The sequence below is a fragment of the Oncorhynchus clarkii genome, chromosome 29, assembly GCF_045791955.1.
Source record: "Oncorhynchus clarkii lewisi isolate Uvic-CL-2024 chromosome 29, UVic_Ocla_1.0, whole genome shotgun sequence".
Lineage (NCBI taxonomy): Eukaryota > Metazoa > Chordata > Actinopteri > Salmoniformes > Salmonidae > Oncorhynchus > Oncorhynchus clarkii.
This window is the reverse complement of record NC_092175.1, coordinates 20,460,168-20,473,897: the sequence shown is the minus strand read 5'-3', so window position 1 is coordinate 20,473,897 and position 13,730 is coordinate 20,460,168. Positions and strand designations below refer to the sequence as shown.

The following is a 13,730-nucleotide window of genomic DNA, read 5'->3' as shown; positions in this document are numbered from 1 at the left end:
ATAATCTATGCAGGGGCGCAGGGACCCGTCCTTCTTCTTAACAAAAAAAACCCCCGCTCCGGCGGGAGAGGAGGAGGGGACTATGGTACCGGCGTCAAGAGCTACAGACAAATAATCTTCGAGAGCCTTACGTTCGGGAGCCGACAGAGAGTATAGTCTACCCCGGGGGGGAGTGGTTCCTGGAAGGAGATCAATACTACAATCATACGACCGGTGCGGAAGAAGAGAGGTGGCCCTGGACCGACTGAACACCGTGCGCAGATCGTGATATTCCTCCGGCACCCCCGTCAAATCACCAGGCTCCTCATGTGAAGAAGAGACAGAGGAAACAGGAGGGATAGCAGACATTAAACATTTCACATGACAAGAGACGTTCCAGGAGAGGATAGAATTACTAGACCAATTAATAGAAGGATTATGACAAACTAGCAAGGGATGGCCCAAAACAACAGGTGTAAAAGGTGAACGAAAAATTTAAAAAGAAAGGGTTTCGCTATGATTACCAGAGACAGTGAGGGTTAAAGGTAGCGTCTCACGCTGAATCCTGGGGAGAGAACTACCATCCAAAGCGAACAAGGCCGTGGGCTCCCTTAACTGTCTGAGAGGAATGTCATGTTCCCGAGCCCAGGTCTCGTCCATAAAACAGCCCTCCGCCCCAGAGTCTATCAAGGCACTGCAGGAAGCTGACGAACCGGTCCAGCGTAGATGGACCAACAAGGTAGTGCAGGATCTTGAAGGAGAGACCAGAGTAGTAGCGCTCACCAGTAGCCCTCCGCTTACTGATGAGCTCTGGCTTTTACTGGACATGAAGTGACAAAATGACCAGCGGAACCGCAATAGAGACAGAGGCGGTTGGTGATTCTCCGTTCCCTCTCCTTAGTCGAGATGCGGATACCCCCCAGCTGCATAGGCTCAGCACCCGAGCCGGCGGAGGAAGATGGTAGTGATGCGGAGAGGGGGCCAACGGAGAACGTGAGCTCCTTTCCACGAGCTCGGTGACGAAGAACAACCCGTCGCTCTATGCGAATAGCGAGTTCAATCAAGGAATCCACGCTGGAAGGAACCTCCCGGGAGAGAATCTCATCCTTTACCTCCGCGCGGAGACCCTCCAGAAAACGAGCGAGCAAAGCCGGCTCGTTCCAGTCACTGGAGGCAGCAAGAGTGCGAAACTCAATAGAGTAATCTGTTATGGATCGATTACCTTGACATAGGGAAGACAGGACCCTGGAAGCTTCCTCCCCAAAAACAGAACGATCAAAAACCCGTATCATCTCCTCCTTAAAGTCCTGATACTGGTTAGTACACTCAGCCCTCGCCTCCCAGATTGCCGTGCCCCACTCACGAGCCCGTCCAGTAAGGAGAAATATGACGTAGGCGATACGAGCTGTGCTCCTGGAGTAAGTGTTGGGCTGGAGAGAAAACACAATATCACACTGGGTGAGGAACGAGCGGCATTCAGTGGGCTCCCCAGAGTAACACGGCGGGTTATTGATTCTGGGCTCCGGAGATTCGAAAGCCCTGGAAGTGGCCGGTGGATCGAGGCGGAGCTGGTGAATCTGTTCTGTGAGGTCGGCGACTTGGGCGGCCAGGGTCTCAACGGCATGTCGAGCAGCAGACAATTCCTGCTCGTGTCTGCCTAGCATCGCTCCCTGGATCTCGACGGCTGAGTGGAGTGGATCCGAAGTCGCTGGGTCCATTCTTGGTCAGATTCTTCTGTTATGCACGTGAGTGAGGACCCAAAAGCGGTTTAACAAAAACAGAGTCCTTTAATGTCAAAACACAGGGAAGACATAGATCCTCTTCAGATGTATATAATGGCAAAATAGACAACCCGCAGAGAGGGCGACAAATGAATCATAAAGTCCTTCTGATATTTACAGAAGAGTCCCCCTTCTTAGCAGCAGAGGAGAATAGTTGGGTTAGAGTCCCCTTCTTAGCAGCAGAGGAGAATAGCTGGGTTAGCGGCGACAGACTGCTGGTCTCTCTGGGTAGGCGCGGGTCGTAGAGGACAGAGGTACCTGATCACACGTAGCATCAGATGAACAGGCAGATTCCGACAGGACGGGGCAAGGGTGAAGAAAACGAGACGATAGTTTGGTTCTGGCATGAGAAACTCAAACGAGAATCTGACAAAGACAGAAGCAGGAACAGAGAGAGAAATAGAGACCTAATCAGAGGGAAAAAAGGAACAGGTGGGAAAAGGGTGAACGAGGTAATTAGAGAAGATGAGGAACAGCTGGGGGAAGGAGAGGAAGAGAAGGTAACCTAATACGACCAGCAGAGGGAGACGGAGTGAAGAGAAAGAACAGGAACAAGACATAATATGACAATACATGACAATATGATGGAGTAACTCCGTTAAGGAACTCCAAAGTTAATGTCTCTACGTAGTGGAAAGCCCACCATGATATTCTTACACTCTGCAGAGGAAAGAACCAGAAAAAAAATAGCAGGGTAATTAGCGCAGAACCCACGCATGCAGCAGCATGATAAAGCAATTCACAACACACACATAGAACAAGCCTGTCGGCAAGTTGTGAAAGGTAAATTACATTTTATAATAGCAAGAGCCACCATACTAATGGATGCACGCGGAGTCGTTTTGTAACGCTAACGAAACAAGTACGATAAACCACGGGCGGAAGATACAGATCAAACGTGTGGAGCACTCAAGAGGGGCAGCTACTCCAGGCTGCAAACAGCCAGTGAGTATACTACCACGCAATATATTTTTATTTCACCTTTATTTAACCAGGTAGGCAAGTTGCGAACAAGTTCTCATTTACAATTGCGACCTGGCCAAGATAAAGCTAAGCAGTTCGACACATACAACGACACAGAGTTACACATGGAGTAAAACAAACATACAGTCAATAATACAGTATAAACAAGTCTATATACGATGTGAGCAAATGAGGTGAGATAAGGGAGGTAAAGGCAAAAAAAAGGCCATGGTGGCAAAGTAAATACAATATAGCAAGTAAAACACTGGAATGGTAGATTTGCAGTGGAAGAATGTGCAAAGTAGAAATAAAAATAATGGGGTGCAAAGGAGCAAAATAAATAAATAAATTAAATAAATACAGTAGGGAAAGAGGTAGTTGTTTGGGCTAAATTATAGGTGGGCTATGTACAGGTGCAGTAATCTGTTATATTACACTTACCAGTGACTTACCAAGAGAACTTCAGAAAGTTTGTACCTCAAACCATACGGCCATGGGGTCTATATATAGGGGCAGACCCCAGCTGTGACACAGGTGTACACCGGAGTGAATCTGTAAATCATTACCTCCGCCACGGAGTGATACCAATATATTGGAGCGATCCAATATCGTGAAACATAACCCACCAACCACCATCTGACCGGTTTCCACGTTGTTGTCTTAATTTAAAGTTAAGGTTGGCAAAAAAGTGGCGGTAGGGTAGCTTAGTGGTTAGAGCGTTGGACTTGTGACCGTGAAGGTTGCAAGTTCAAATCCCCGAGCTGACAGGGTACAAATCTGTCGTTCTGCTCCTGAACAGGCAGTTAACCCACTGTTCCTAGGCCGTCATTGAAAATAAGAATTTGTTCTTAACTGAATTGCCTAGTTAAGTAAAAGTGAAAAGTGTTATTAAGGTTAAGTTTAAAATGACATTTTACAGTTGCAATATGTTACTTGTTGGGTGACGTGACCAAATTCACATAGGGTTAGGGTCTAAGCAAGTCTAAGAAGCGGTATATCTGTTCTATGTGCGCTATTCCTATGTACAGTGCCTTGCGAAAGTATTCGGCCCCCTTGAACTTTGCGACCTTTTGCCACATTTCAGGCTTCAAACATAAAGATATAAAACTATTTTTTTGTGAAGAATCAACAACAAGTGGGACACAATCATGAAGTGGAACGACATTTATTGGATATTTCAAACTTTTTTAACAAATCAAAAACTGAAAAATTGGGCGTGCAAAATTATTCAGCCCCCTTAAGTTAATACTTTGTAGCGCCACCTTTTGCTGCGATTACAGCTGTAAGTCGCTTGGGGTATGTCTCTATCAGTTTTGCACATCGAGAGACTGACATTTTTTCCCATTCCTCCTTGCAAAACTGCTCGAGCTCAGTGAGGTTGGATGGAGAGCATTTGTGAACAGCAGTTTTCAGTTCTTTCCACAGATTCTCGATTGGATTCAGGTCTGAACTTTGACTTGGCCATTCTAACACCTGGATATGTTTATTTTTGTACCATTCCATTGTAGATTTTGCTTTATGTTTTGGATTATTGTCTTGTTGGAAGACAAATCTCCATCCCAGTCTCAGGTCTTTTGCAGACTCCATCAGGTTTTCTTCCAGAATGGTCCTGTATTTGGCTCCATCCATCTTCCCATCAATTTTAACCATCTTCCCTGTCCCTGCTGAAGAAAAGCAGGCCCAAACCATGATGCTGCCACCACCATGTTTGACAGTGGGGATGGTGTGTTCAGATGTGTTGCTTTTACGCCAAACATAACGTTTTGCATTGTTGCCAAAAAGTTCAATTTTGGTTTCATCTGACCAGAGCACCTTCTTCCACATGTTTGGTGTGTCTCCCAGGTGGCTTGTGGCAAACTTTAACCGACACTTTTTATGGATATCTTTAAGAAATGGCTTTCTTCTTGCCACTCTTCCATAAAGGCCAGATTTGTGCAATATACGACTGATTGTTGTCCTATGGACAGAGTCTCCCACCTCAGCTGTAGATCTCTGCAGTTCATCCAGAGTGATCATGGGCCTCTTGGCTGCATCTCTGATCAGTCTTCTCCTTGTATGAGCTGAAAGTTTAGAGGGACGGCCAGGTCTTGGTAGATTTGCAGTGGTCTGATACTCTTTCCATTTCAATATTATCGCTTGCACAGTGCTCCTTGGGATGTTTAAAGCTTGGGAAAATTTTTTGTAGCCAAATCCAGCTTTAAACTTCTTCACAACAGTATCTCGGACCTGCCTGGTGTGTTCCTTGTTCTTCATGATGCTCTCTGCGCTTTTAACGGACCTCTGAGACTATCACAGTGCAGGTGCATTTATACGGAGACTTGATTACACACAGGTGGATTGTATTTATCATCATTAGTCATTTAGGTCAACATTGGATCATTCAGAGATCCTCACTGAACTTCTGGAGAGAGTTTGCTGCACTGAAAGTAAAGGGGTTGAATAATTTTGCACGCCCAATTTTTCAGTTTTTGATTTATTAAAAAAGTTTGAAATATCCAATAAATGTCGTTCCACTTCATGATTGTGTCCCACTTGTTGTTGATTCTTCACAAAAAATACAGTTTTATATCTTTATGTTTGAAGCCTGAAATGTGGCAAAAGGTCGCAAAGTTCAAGGGGGCCGAATACTTTCGCAAGGCACTGTAGATGTGTTCAATGTGCGCTATTTCTATGCTTTCTGGTCTTAAGTTTCATATTTGCGTATTTTACTTTCGGTTTTGTACACCAGCTAAAAACAGCTGAAAATGCAGTACTTTGGTTATGGAAAATACACTGCTCAAAAAAATAAAGGGAACACTTAACAACACAATGTAACTCCAAGTCAATCACACTTCTGTGAAATCAAACTGTCCACTTAGGAAGCAACACTGATTGACAATACATTTCACATGCTGTTGTGCAAATGGAATAGACAACACTATAGACAATACTATAGACAATTATAGGCAATTAGCAAGACACCCCCAATAAAGGAGTGGTTCTGCAGGTGGGGACCACAGACCACTTCTCAGTTCCTATGCTTCCTGGCTGATGTTTTGGTCACTTTTGAATGCTGGCGGTGCTTTCACTCTAGTGGTAGCATGAGACGGAGTCTACAACCCACACAAGTGGCTCAGGTAGTGCAGCTCATCCAGGATGACACATCAATGCGAGCTGTGGCAAGAAGGTTTGCTGTGTCTGTCAGCGTAGTGTCCAGAGCATGGAGGCGCTACCAGGAGACAGGCCAGTACATCAGGAGACGTGGAGGAGGCCGTAGGAGGGCAACAACCCTGCAGCAGGAAAATGACCTCCAGCAGGCCACAAATGTGCATGTGTCTTCTCAAACGGTCAGAAACAGACTCCATGATGGTGGTATGAGGGCCCGACGTCCACAGGTGGGGGTTGTGCTTACAGCCCAACACCGTGCAGGACGTTTGGCATTTGCCAGAGAACACCAAGATTGGCAAATTCGCAACTGGTGCCCTGTGCTCTTCACAGATGAAAGCAGGTTCACACTGAGCACGTGACAGATTTGACAGAGTCTGGAGATGCCGTGGAGAACGTTCTGCTGCCTGCACCATCCTCCAGCATGACCGGTTTGGCGGTGGGTCAGTCATGGTGTGGGGTGGCATTTCTTTTGGGAGCCGCACAGCCCTCCATGTGCTCGCTAGAGGTAGCCTGACTGCCATTAGGTACCGAGATGAGATCCTCAGACCCCTTGTGAGACCATATGCTGGTGCGGTTGGCCCTGGGTTCCTCCTAATGCAAGACAATGCTAGACCTCGTGGCTGGAGTGTGTCAGCAGTTCCTGCAAGAGGAAGGCATTGATGCTGTGGACTGGCCCGCCCGTTCCCCAGACATGAATCCAATTGAGCACATCTGGGACATCATGTCTCGCTCCATCCACCAACGCCACGTTGCACCACAGACTGTCCAGGAGTTGGCGGATGCTTTAGTCCAGGTCTGGGAGGAAATCCCTCAGGAGACCATCCACCACCTCATCAGGAGCATGCCCAGGCGTTGTAGGGAGGTCATACAGGCACATGGAGGCCACACACACTACTGAGCCTCATTTTGACTTGTTTTAAGGACATTACATCAAAGTTGGATCTGCCTGTAGTGTGGTTTTCCACTTTAATTTTGAGTGTGACTCCAAATCCAGACCTCCATGGGTTGATAAATTTGATTTCCTTTGATAATTTTTGTGTGATTTTGTTGTCAGCACATTCAACTATGTAATGAAAAAAGTATTCAATAAGAATATTTCATTCATTCAGATCTAGGATGTGTTATTTTAGTGTTCCCTTTATTTTTTTGAGCAGTGTATATTTCACAGCGGTTTACAATGATTATCTACACTATACGATCTTGTTTTGTCACATAAACTGAAATTAGGCGACCTATTATAATTTTAGCATCCAGGAAATGCATATTTAAGAAGTTACATTTAGAAATAGGCGGAGTTTATGACTTTGTGGCTGTGGTAACTAAAGACGACCCATCTGACCTCCATCAGTACTTCTTCCGGTTAAAATGGTCATGCTATCTGTCAAGTAACGCGTGATTTCATCAAATACATATATCCAAAATGGATGGTTCTGAATCTCGCGGTATCGTGTAGAAAGGGGCTCAGCTTCTTCTTCCTGAGGTCGGCGCGTGTGCTGCTTGATTTGCTCGCTAGTCTAAAGGTTTTTTTTGGTGTGTCGCTGAGCTGCTGTAGTAGGGATGATGATGATGGCGGAGTTGGTACAGGGACAGGCCTCGGTGGCTCAGCCTGGAACGAAAGCAGATGGCTTCGCCGACGCTTTACACCGGGCCCGACAGGTAATTCATTACAACGAAGAGAAACCGAATGATTTCAGACGAGAAACGAACAAGACCATTCTGCGTGGTGGAGGAGTGCACTTTTTTTTCCTACCAGCGCACCCACAGAACCCCCTTTACTTTAAAAAAAAAAACACACTTCTCCCGTATATATAGCCAGCAAACTAGCCACACTAGGTCCAAGTGACTGCATGGCTGTGCCTGCAGATTATGAGAATGCGGACCAAAAGACGCACAATAAAAAGTCAAAATAACAAGCAAGTTAATTAGGCAAAGCATGATTGACGCAACATAGAAATCAACTGCATGAAACTGAGGTGAGGGTAACTACTTTTTTTTTTTTTTTAAAGCAAGGCATAAGCAACAAATTGCAACCTGTTGTAAAGCCACATAAGTTGAAGCTAGTTAACACTAGCTAACTATTTCTACCACCAGCGTCGAGAAACTACCGGTATGGCCGTGGCCTAGTTTCGTGGTGAAGCCAGAAATATCAGCTGATTTCAGCCAAGTGCTGTCAAAAGTTGTCTTAATAGCAGAAAACAAGACAACTCGATGTGTTAAATTGCAACCACTCGCACATTTACACTGGATAAAATAAGTTGGCTAGCTAACTATAGCGATGTAGCCATGTCAAACTATTTCAGAATCCAGTACCGAGTTGACGTTGGCTAGCTGTTAAGCTATCGAGTGCTTCAGTCTGGTAGCAAAACTAGCTAACCTCGATTATACAAATTAAGCCAGATAACATGCACGGTTAACTAGCAACGGCAACAGCTTATGTTGACCGTGAAGTTTAGCGAAAATGTGATCACTGAACTTTTTTTTGCAGCCAGGGTGTCAGCTAGCTAAATGGTATTGGACGTTATAACTCAGTAGCTACTGGCTAGCTAACGGTACAACAACGTTACTCCTGTCTTGGAATTAGCCACCGGTAACTAACTAGCTAACCTTATCTAGCTAGTTAGCTAACGAGTTGTAACGTCCAATATTTCTTATGCATTTTTTTTGCTGGCTAACTAGCTACTTCTTGACGTCTCGAAGTAAGCTATGTCATTTGGGCATATGATGAAAAAATGCTAGGCACTGTAGTTATTCAGAATTTATTAATCTTTAACCTCCCAAACACAATATTACAATTGATCATCAAACCACAGCTAGCTACATAGCTACTACGGTGTAAATTATTACATTTAAAATACCAGTATCATGCATGCAACATGGTAAAAGTTTCCCGAGATGACTATAACTTCAGGACGTAGGCTATTGAAAACAGTGAAGGAAAACTGCCAACCGCTCCCCATTCCTTCCTAGTTGGTATCTGCACTCGGGGCCGAGTTCTTGTGAAGCCTTTACTCCCAGGGCTAAAACCCACACCTGTTTTCACATAGTCTCGGCCAGGGAAATATGACAAAGAAAATAATGAGCTGAAATCCTCCTAACTGCGTATTTTAAAAGCAACTATTAGTCTTCATTACCATAATCGACACTAACCCAGATATTCACAACATATTCACCCTGAGAAAGACACATTCCTGCAAATAAACCCAGATGAACATATGGCATAAGCACATGTTTGGGTGTACTGGTGTCCATTTCATAATGCCTGAGGTCTCTTCCCCCAACTCTCTCAGCTGTGTGCGTATCCCATGAGCTACAAGCGTGTGGCCTTGTAGTCATGCATCACGCTTGTGGGTCAGGTTTTAGTTTTCCTCTGATAATGGCACTGTGCTGTCCCTTGCGGCTTCCCTATAGGCCCCAGGTCTGTGCTTCTGGGAAGAGGAATAGGACAGCCATGCCATTTGCCCATTTAGCTTTTATCCACTCCATAGGGGGAAAAGTAGAACAGGTCCAGAGACCCTGCCCATTTTACTGCTAGCCTGTACAAAGACCAAAGATTTCAATACACTGCTTCTTAGTGCTGAGTGGTTAGTGCTTTTTGAGTTTGTTTTCGGTTAGATTTATAAAATATCACATTTTTCCATTTCAATTATGTTTTTAAACATTTAAATGCATTATGTGGTTTGAATGCTGTAACACAGAATAAAACAATTAATAACTCATGGTAGTGACTGCCCATTACTGCTTATCATAACCAGGATTAATTCATATTACTTTAATGAAATATTACATTTGTTTTATTTGATTACTTTATTTCATTCCAACTCAACTCATCTCTATAAAGCTGCTGTCTGACAAAATCACTATTTTTAGTAGTTCATCAAAATAAATAAGGCATCATTTTATGACTGCTGAATACTATCAGTCATTTAATCATATATTTTCAGGTTGATGCCTTTGAAGCAACAGCTCTATTTGTCTCTTCTCTCCCTTTCTGTGACTGACTCACAGACCAGACAATGGTTTATGGTCATTGTAGTTCATTACCATGTTTTCTTTGCTCAACTATGTAGAATGCACAGAACCAATATGGGAATTCAAATAAATGAATTGTAGGTCAATTAGTTTAATAAATGGATAACACGCCTAACCAGAATACAGTTTCTAACTGAAAATAGCACTTGTGTGTTATGTTTTCTGTAGGCCCTATGTATCGGATATTGTGACTGAACATTAGGCCTACTGTCATTCAGTGTTGAGGTTGAGTTGCTATTCTCTCTCTGATCAAGTAAATGCATGTCGTTTCTCCTTAAAGGTGCAATATGCAAAAATCCCTCCACCATTTCCTGGTTGCAAAAATTCTCATTGTTCGCCTAATTTCATTGTATCATCTAAACTGCGGTGAAATATAATTTCATTAACCAAAAATATTGTATTTTTAGCTGTTTGACGCTGATGGACAAAACCAAGATTAAGAGGCAAAAACAAAACTTAAGAATGGGAAGAATAGAAATAGCTTTGCTCTGGATGGGTCAACATGTAGTTCATACATGCATAATCTGCGCGGAATTACTGTGTGGACTTTTTCTGGAAGCTGTGCCATTTCCCCCCACGTGGGCCAGCCCCCAAGCAATTTGAGTTCAATCCAATGAGCTTCAGCCCCTTGTCATTTGAGTGACATCTAGCAAGAGGCACAAGATGCACCCAGAGCAGAGCGAGGGAGCAATGATGTGGTACACATGTGTAGTAGTTTTTCGGGGACCAATTTTTCATTGCGTTACTTTCCGAAATACTGGACAAAAACTTTATAAAAGTTCCGGAGAATCTTTCACTTCACAATGTTTTTGATATAGCTGAATATTTATGCAAATGTCATCCAGTCCTTAATGAAAAATAGAATACAAATATTTTTTACTTCAAGAACCTTAACATCAATGCCATAGTGTGGTATGCAGAGCTGAATTACCCCCTGACACATGAGTGTTTGACCTGTAATTTCAGAGCAAACTGGCCTCACCAACCTTGGGCATGTTCCCTGAGCATCAGAATATCCTCTGGCATTTCTTCCCTCATGGACCTAGCCTGCCCCAAACCCCCTTGACACTCAGCAACAGTTGTTTTGTGAGGACTATACTAGTCTTCTAGGCACGAGCCTTTCGCTAGGTAGTTGATTTATCAGTGTGCGGCTCACAGTGTTGACATACCACCCCGACATTTCCCAGAAAGAAGGTTTAGCTCTAGGGAAGAGGGGGAGCCTTCACTCACCCAGTCCGTGGCCCCCTACCCAGTTCAGCTCAGCCCTAACTGGGATCAGGAGCCATGTTGGAAAGCTGTTTTTTTTTCTCTCCTCCCCTCTCACTTTCAGAGGCAGGCAGGAAGCTCTGTGTGGTGGCACTGAAGTAGATAATGATCGCTGAAGTTGATGGAAGGCTCTAATTGTCAGCCTCTAATTTGCGACTATGTTGCCGAAACTCTATACTTTCTTTAATGGCTAGAGGTAGTGGCGGAGGAGGGGTTTAGGAGAAACTGGCCTCGTGCTTTTGTGCGACGTTTGGATTTGAATGTCAATCTACTGAGAATACATGTAGTTAATTGGTGTTGGCAAGGGGCAAATTTCGGGTGAGGAGTTGCAAGCGGTGTTTTGTCAAATGTGCATGTGGTGCTGCTATAGCTAGTTTCATAACTAGGTAGTTACTGCCTTTCATTTTCCTTCAGATGTAGGGGACTGAGTAAAAATGTCTGACTACTGAAATTAGAACATGAAAAGTAGTACATAGTTTTGGGTAATAGTTTTGCTGGCTAAATAAAGGTAAAATAAAACCTTTCTAATGATATAACTAGTCTAATTATCTAGGACAGGTTATGTGCTGCTATCATCAGTGTGCTCACCCTAGCCCTCCCTCTCCTCTATCCCTCTTGTCTCCTCAGATTGCGGCGAAGATGGGAGGTGACCAGATGCCCCACATGAACAACTCTTCTCCAGTCCTAGACCCCTCTCTCTACGGCTACGGAGGCCAGAAGCGCTCAATGGATGATGGAGGTAAGCAGGCGGTGGCAGTGGGTCTCTCCACTCTCCCTCATGCACTATACAAAACAATCCTCCTGTTTTAATATGAGCCTTAACACTTATCCCCGTTACAGTATGCTCAACTGGGTACCCTTCAAACGGCTTTGGGAAAGAGCGCTGCAACCGAGTGTGAGGGTCCTTCTGTTTTTTATGTCATCTTACCGTACTTGTTGAGGACTGTGGTACAACACTTAAGCCAAATACCGTGTTGGCTTAATCAAACCCTGTTGTCTGAAGTGCCATTGCAAACACTATGAAGTAATTGATTAGTCCACCTTAGCCTTTTAAATCCACTCCATATTTCAGCTGTCTTGAGACTGTGGTGTAGCCAACTGACCAGGATAACCAGCGACCCCCAGGTCAAGAGATCAGTCATGACGGCACTACGTAATGTGAGCTCTTGTCACTTGTTTATGTATATTCTGTCTCGTAGCCTATTTGTGGAAGGTGTAGGAGCTAGCCAGTATGTATGTCAAGCAATGGGGCCCTCTGGATAGCAGGTCTGTTGCATTTTGAATGACATGTAATTGTACTAGTAGTGGGCTGGCTTGGATCGGTGCTGCCTTGTGCCAATGGGAGGGGAAATGTGGAAGTGGGTAGAGTAACCACTAGCCAGGAGGAGTTGGGAAGTGCTCTGCCTCTCTGTAGCTCGATTCAGACAGAGCTTTCTCCTCCTCGTCCTGTGTTATTTCAGGGCAGGATTACTGTCCAACACCACAAAGTAAATTAACTGTTAGGTCAGAACAGAAGCAGATCCCTAGTTACCCAGAGGCCATTGAGGGGATTTCTCATTCTAACCCTCCCTCTTCCTGCAGCACAATGCTCTAGCTGCGACAGATATGATTGATCGACATTGGTTGCTTGATAAACCACAAACTGCAGGTTACATGCCTCCAAAGCTGTAAGGGATTAAAAAAAAGGCCAAATGCAGCGAGCAGCAGCAAGTGAAACAGGTTTGTTGTTAGAGGCAAGTCCACCAAGTAGAGAAAGGAACCGTGCTTCTAGAAATGTGGATAATGCTGATTGAGCTCATATCAGTTGTTGCTATTCATAAAGATACATTTTTGTAACTATTGTCGTTATGGTTACTTTTTGTTATGCTAATGACCAATGACGTGTATTTACAGATGAAAACAATTCAATAGACAGCACAACTGATCTGGATGTCATTGTAATTGAGTGAGCCCTTACATTAAGGATCTTGCTGCATTGGCTTCGCGTTCACACTTCCAGTGGTTATAGGAATTGTAATTCTGTGGTGTTAGTGTGTTTGCTACATCTTGCTGCAGAATCAGTTCAGCAAATGGGCTGCAGCTGCCTTGAAGGAATTGCAGGGGATGAGATGAGACCAGTTCGGGGGGGGGGGGGGGGGTCCTTGATGTGGAAAATTACCTTCTAAGCTTACAGGCCCAGTAAAAGCAGGAGCAACAGAAGTCAGCTAAACCTTATGTAAGGCTTTACTCATGACTTAACTCCAGCCTCTCCCTGAGGAAGCAGTTCTGTCAGAGCATTTATGTTATAAAACAGGAAATGGCTTGGCCTAATCTAATAAAGGGGTTAAGAGGTATTGTCTGATGGTCGCAAAGGTCAGTGTGAACATGGTTTTACGTTTTTGTATTGAAGCCCTCGATTCACATTCCGGCTCAATTCCGTTATGCTCTCGCAGTTTGAAACCTGGCAAACTAGAACTGTATGCATTTTCATTTTCCAACATCTGCGTTTTCCTTTGGGCCTCTAGCGCTGGGTGTGTTTCTGATTTCAAATGTACACCGCATTTTGTCTGTGAAAGAATTCATGAC

The 13,730-nt window shown here is 44.3% G+C and overlaps 1 protein-coding gene across 4 annotated transcripts in view; it reads left to right on the top strand.

Moving 5' to 3' along the window:
* The first annotated feature begins 7,333 nt into the window (after positions 1-7,333).
* Positions 7,334-13,730, top strand: part of LOC139387819 (far upstream element-binding protein 3-like) — a 28,268-nt gene continuing 21,871 nt past the window's right edge. Inside the window, exons 1-2 of one of the 4 annotated variants that reach the window (XM_071134065.1) lie at positions 7,334-7,526; positions 11,793-11,904. In XM_071134065.1, coding sequence (XP_070990166.1) covers positions 7,428-7,526; positions 11,793-11,904 — 211 coding nt within the window. In that variant the 5' untranslated portion in view covers positions 7,334-7,427. The remainder of the gene's footprint in view (positions 7,527-11,792; positions 11,905-13,730) is intronic. The other 3 variants (XM_071134064.1, XM_071134063.1, XM_071134062.1) reach the window with 3 other exon arrangements.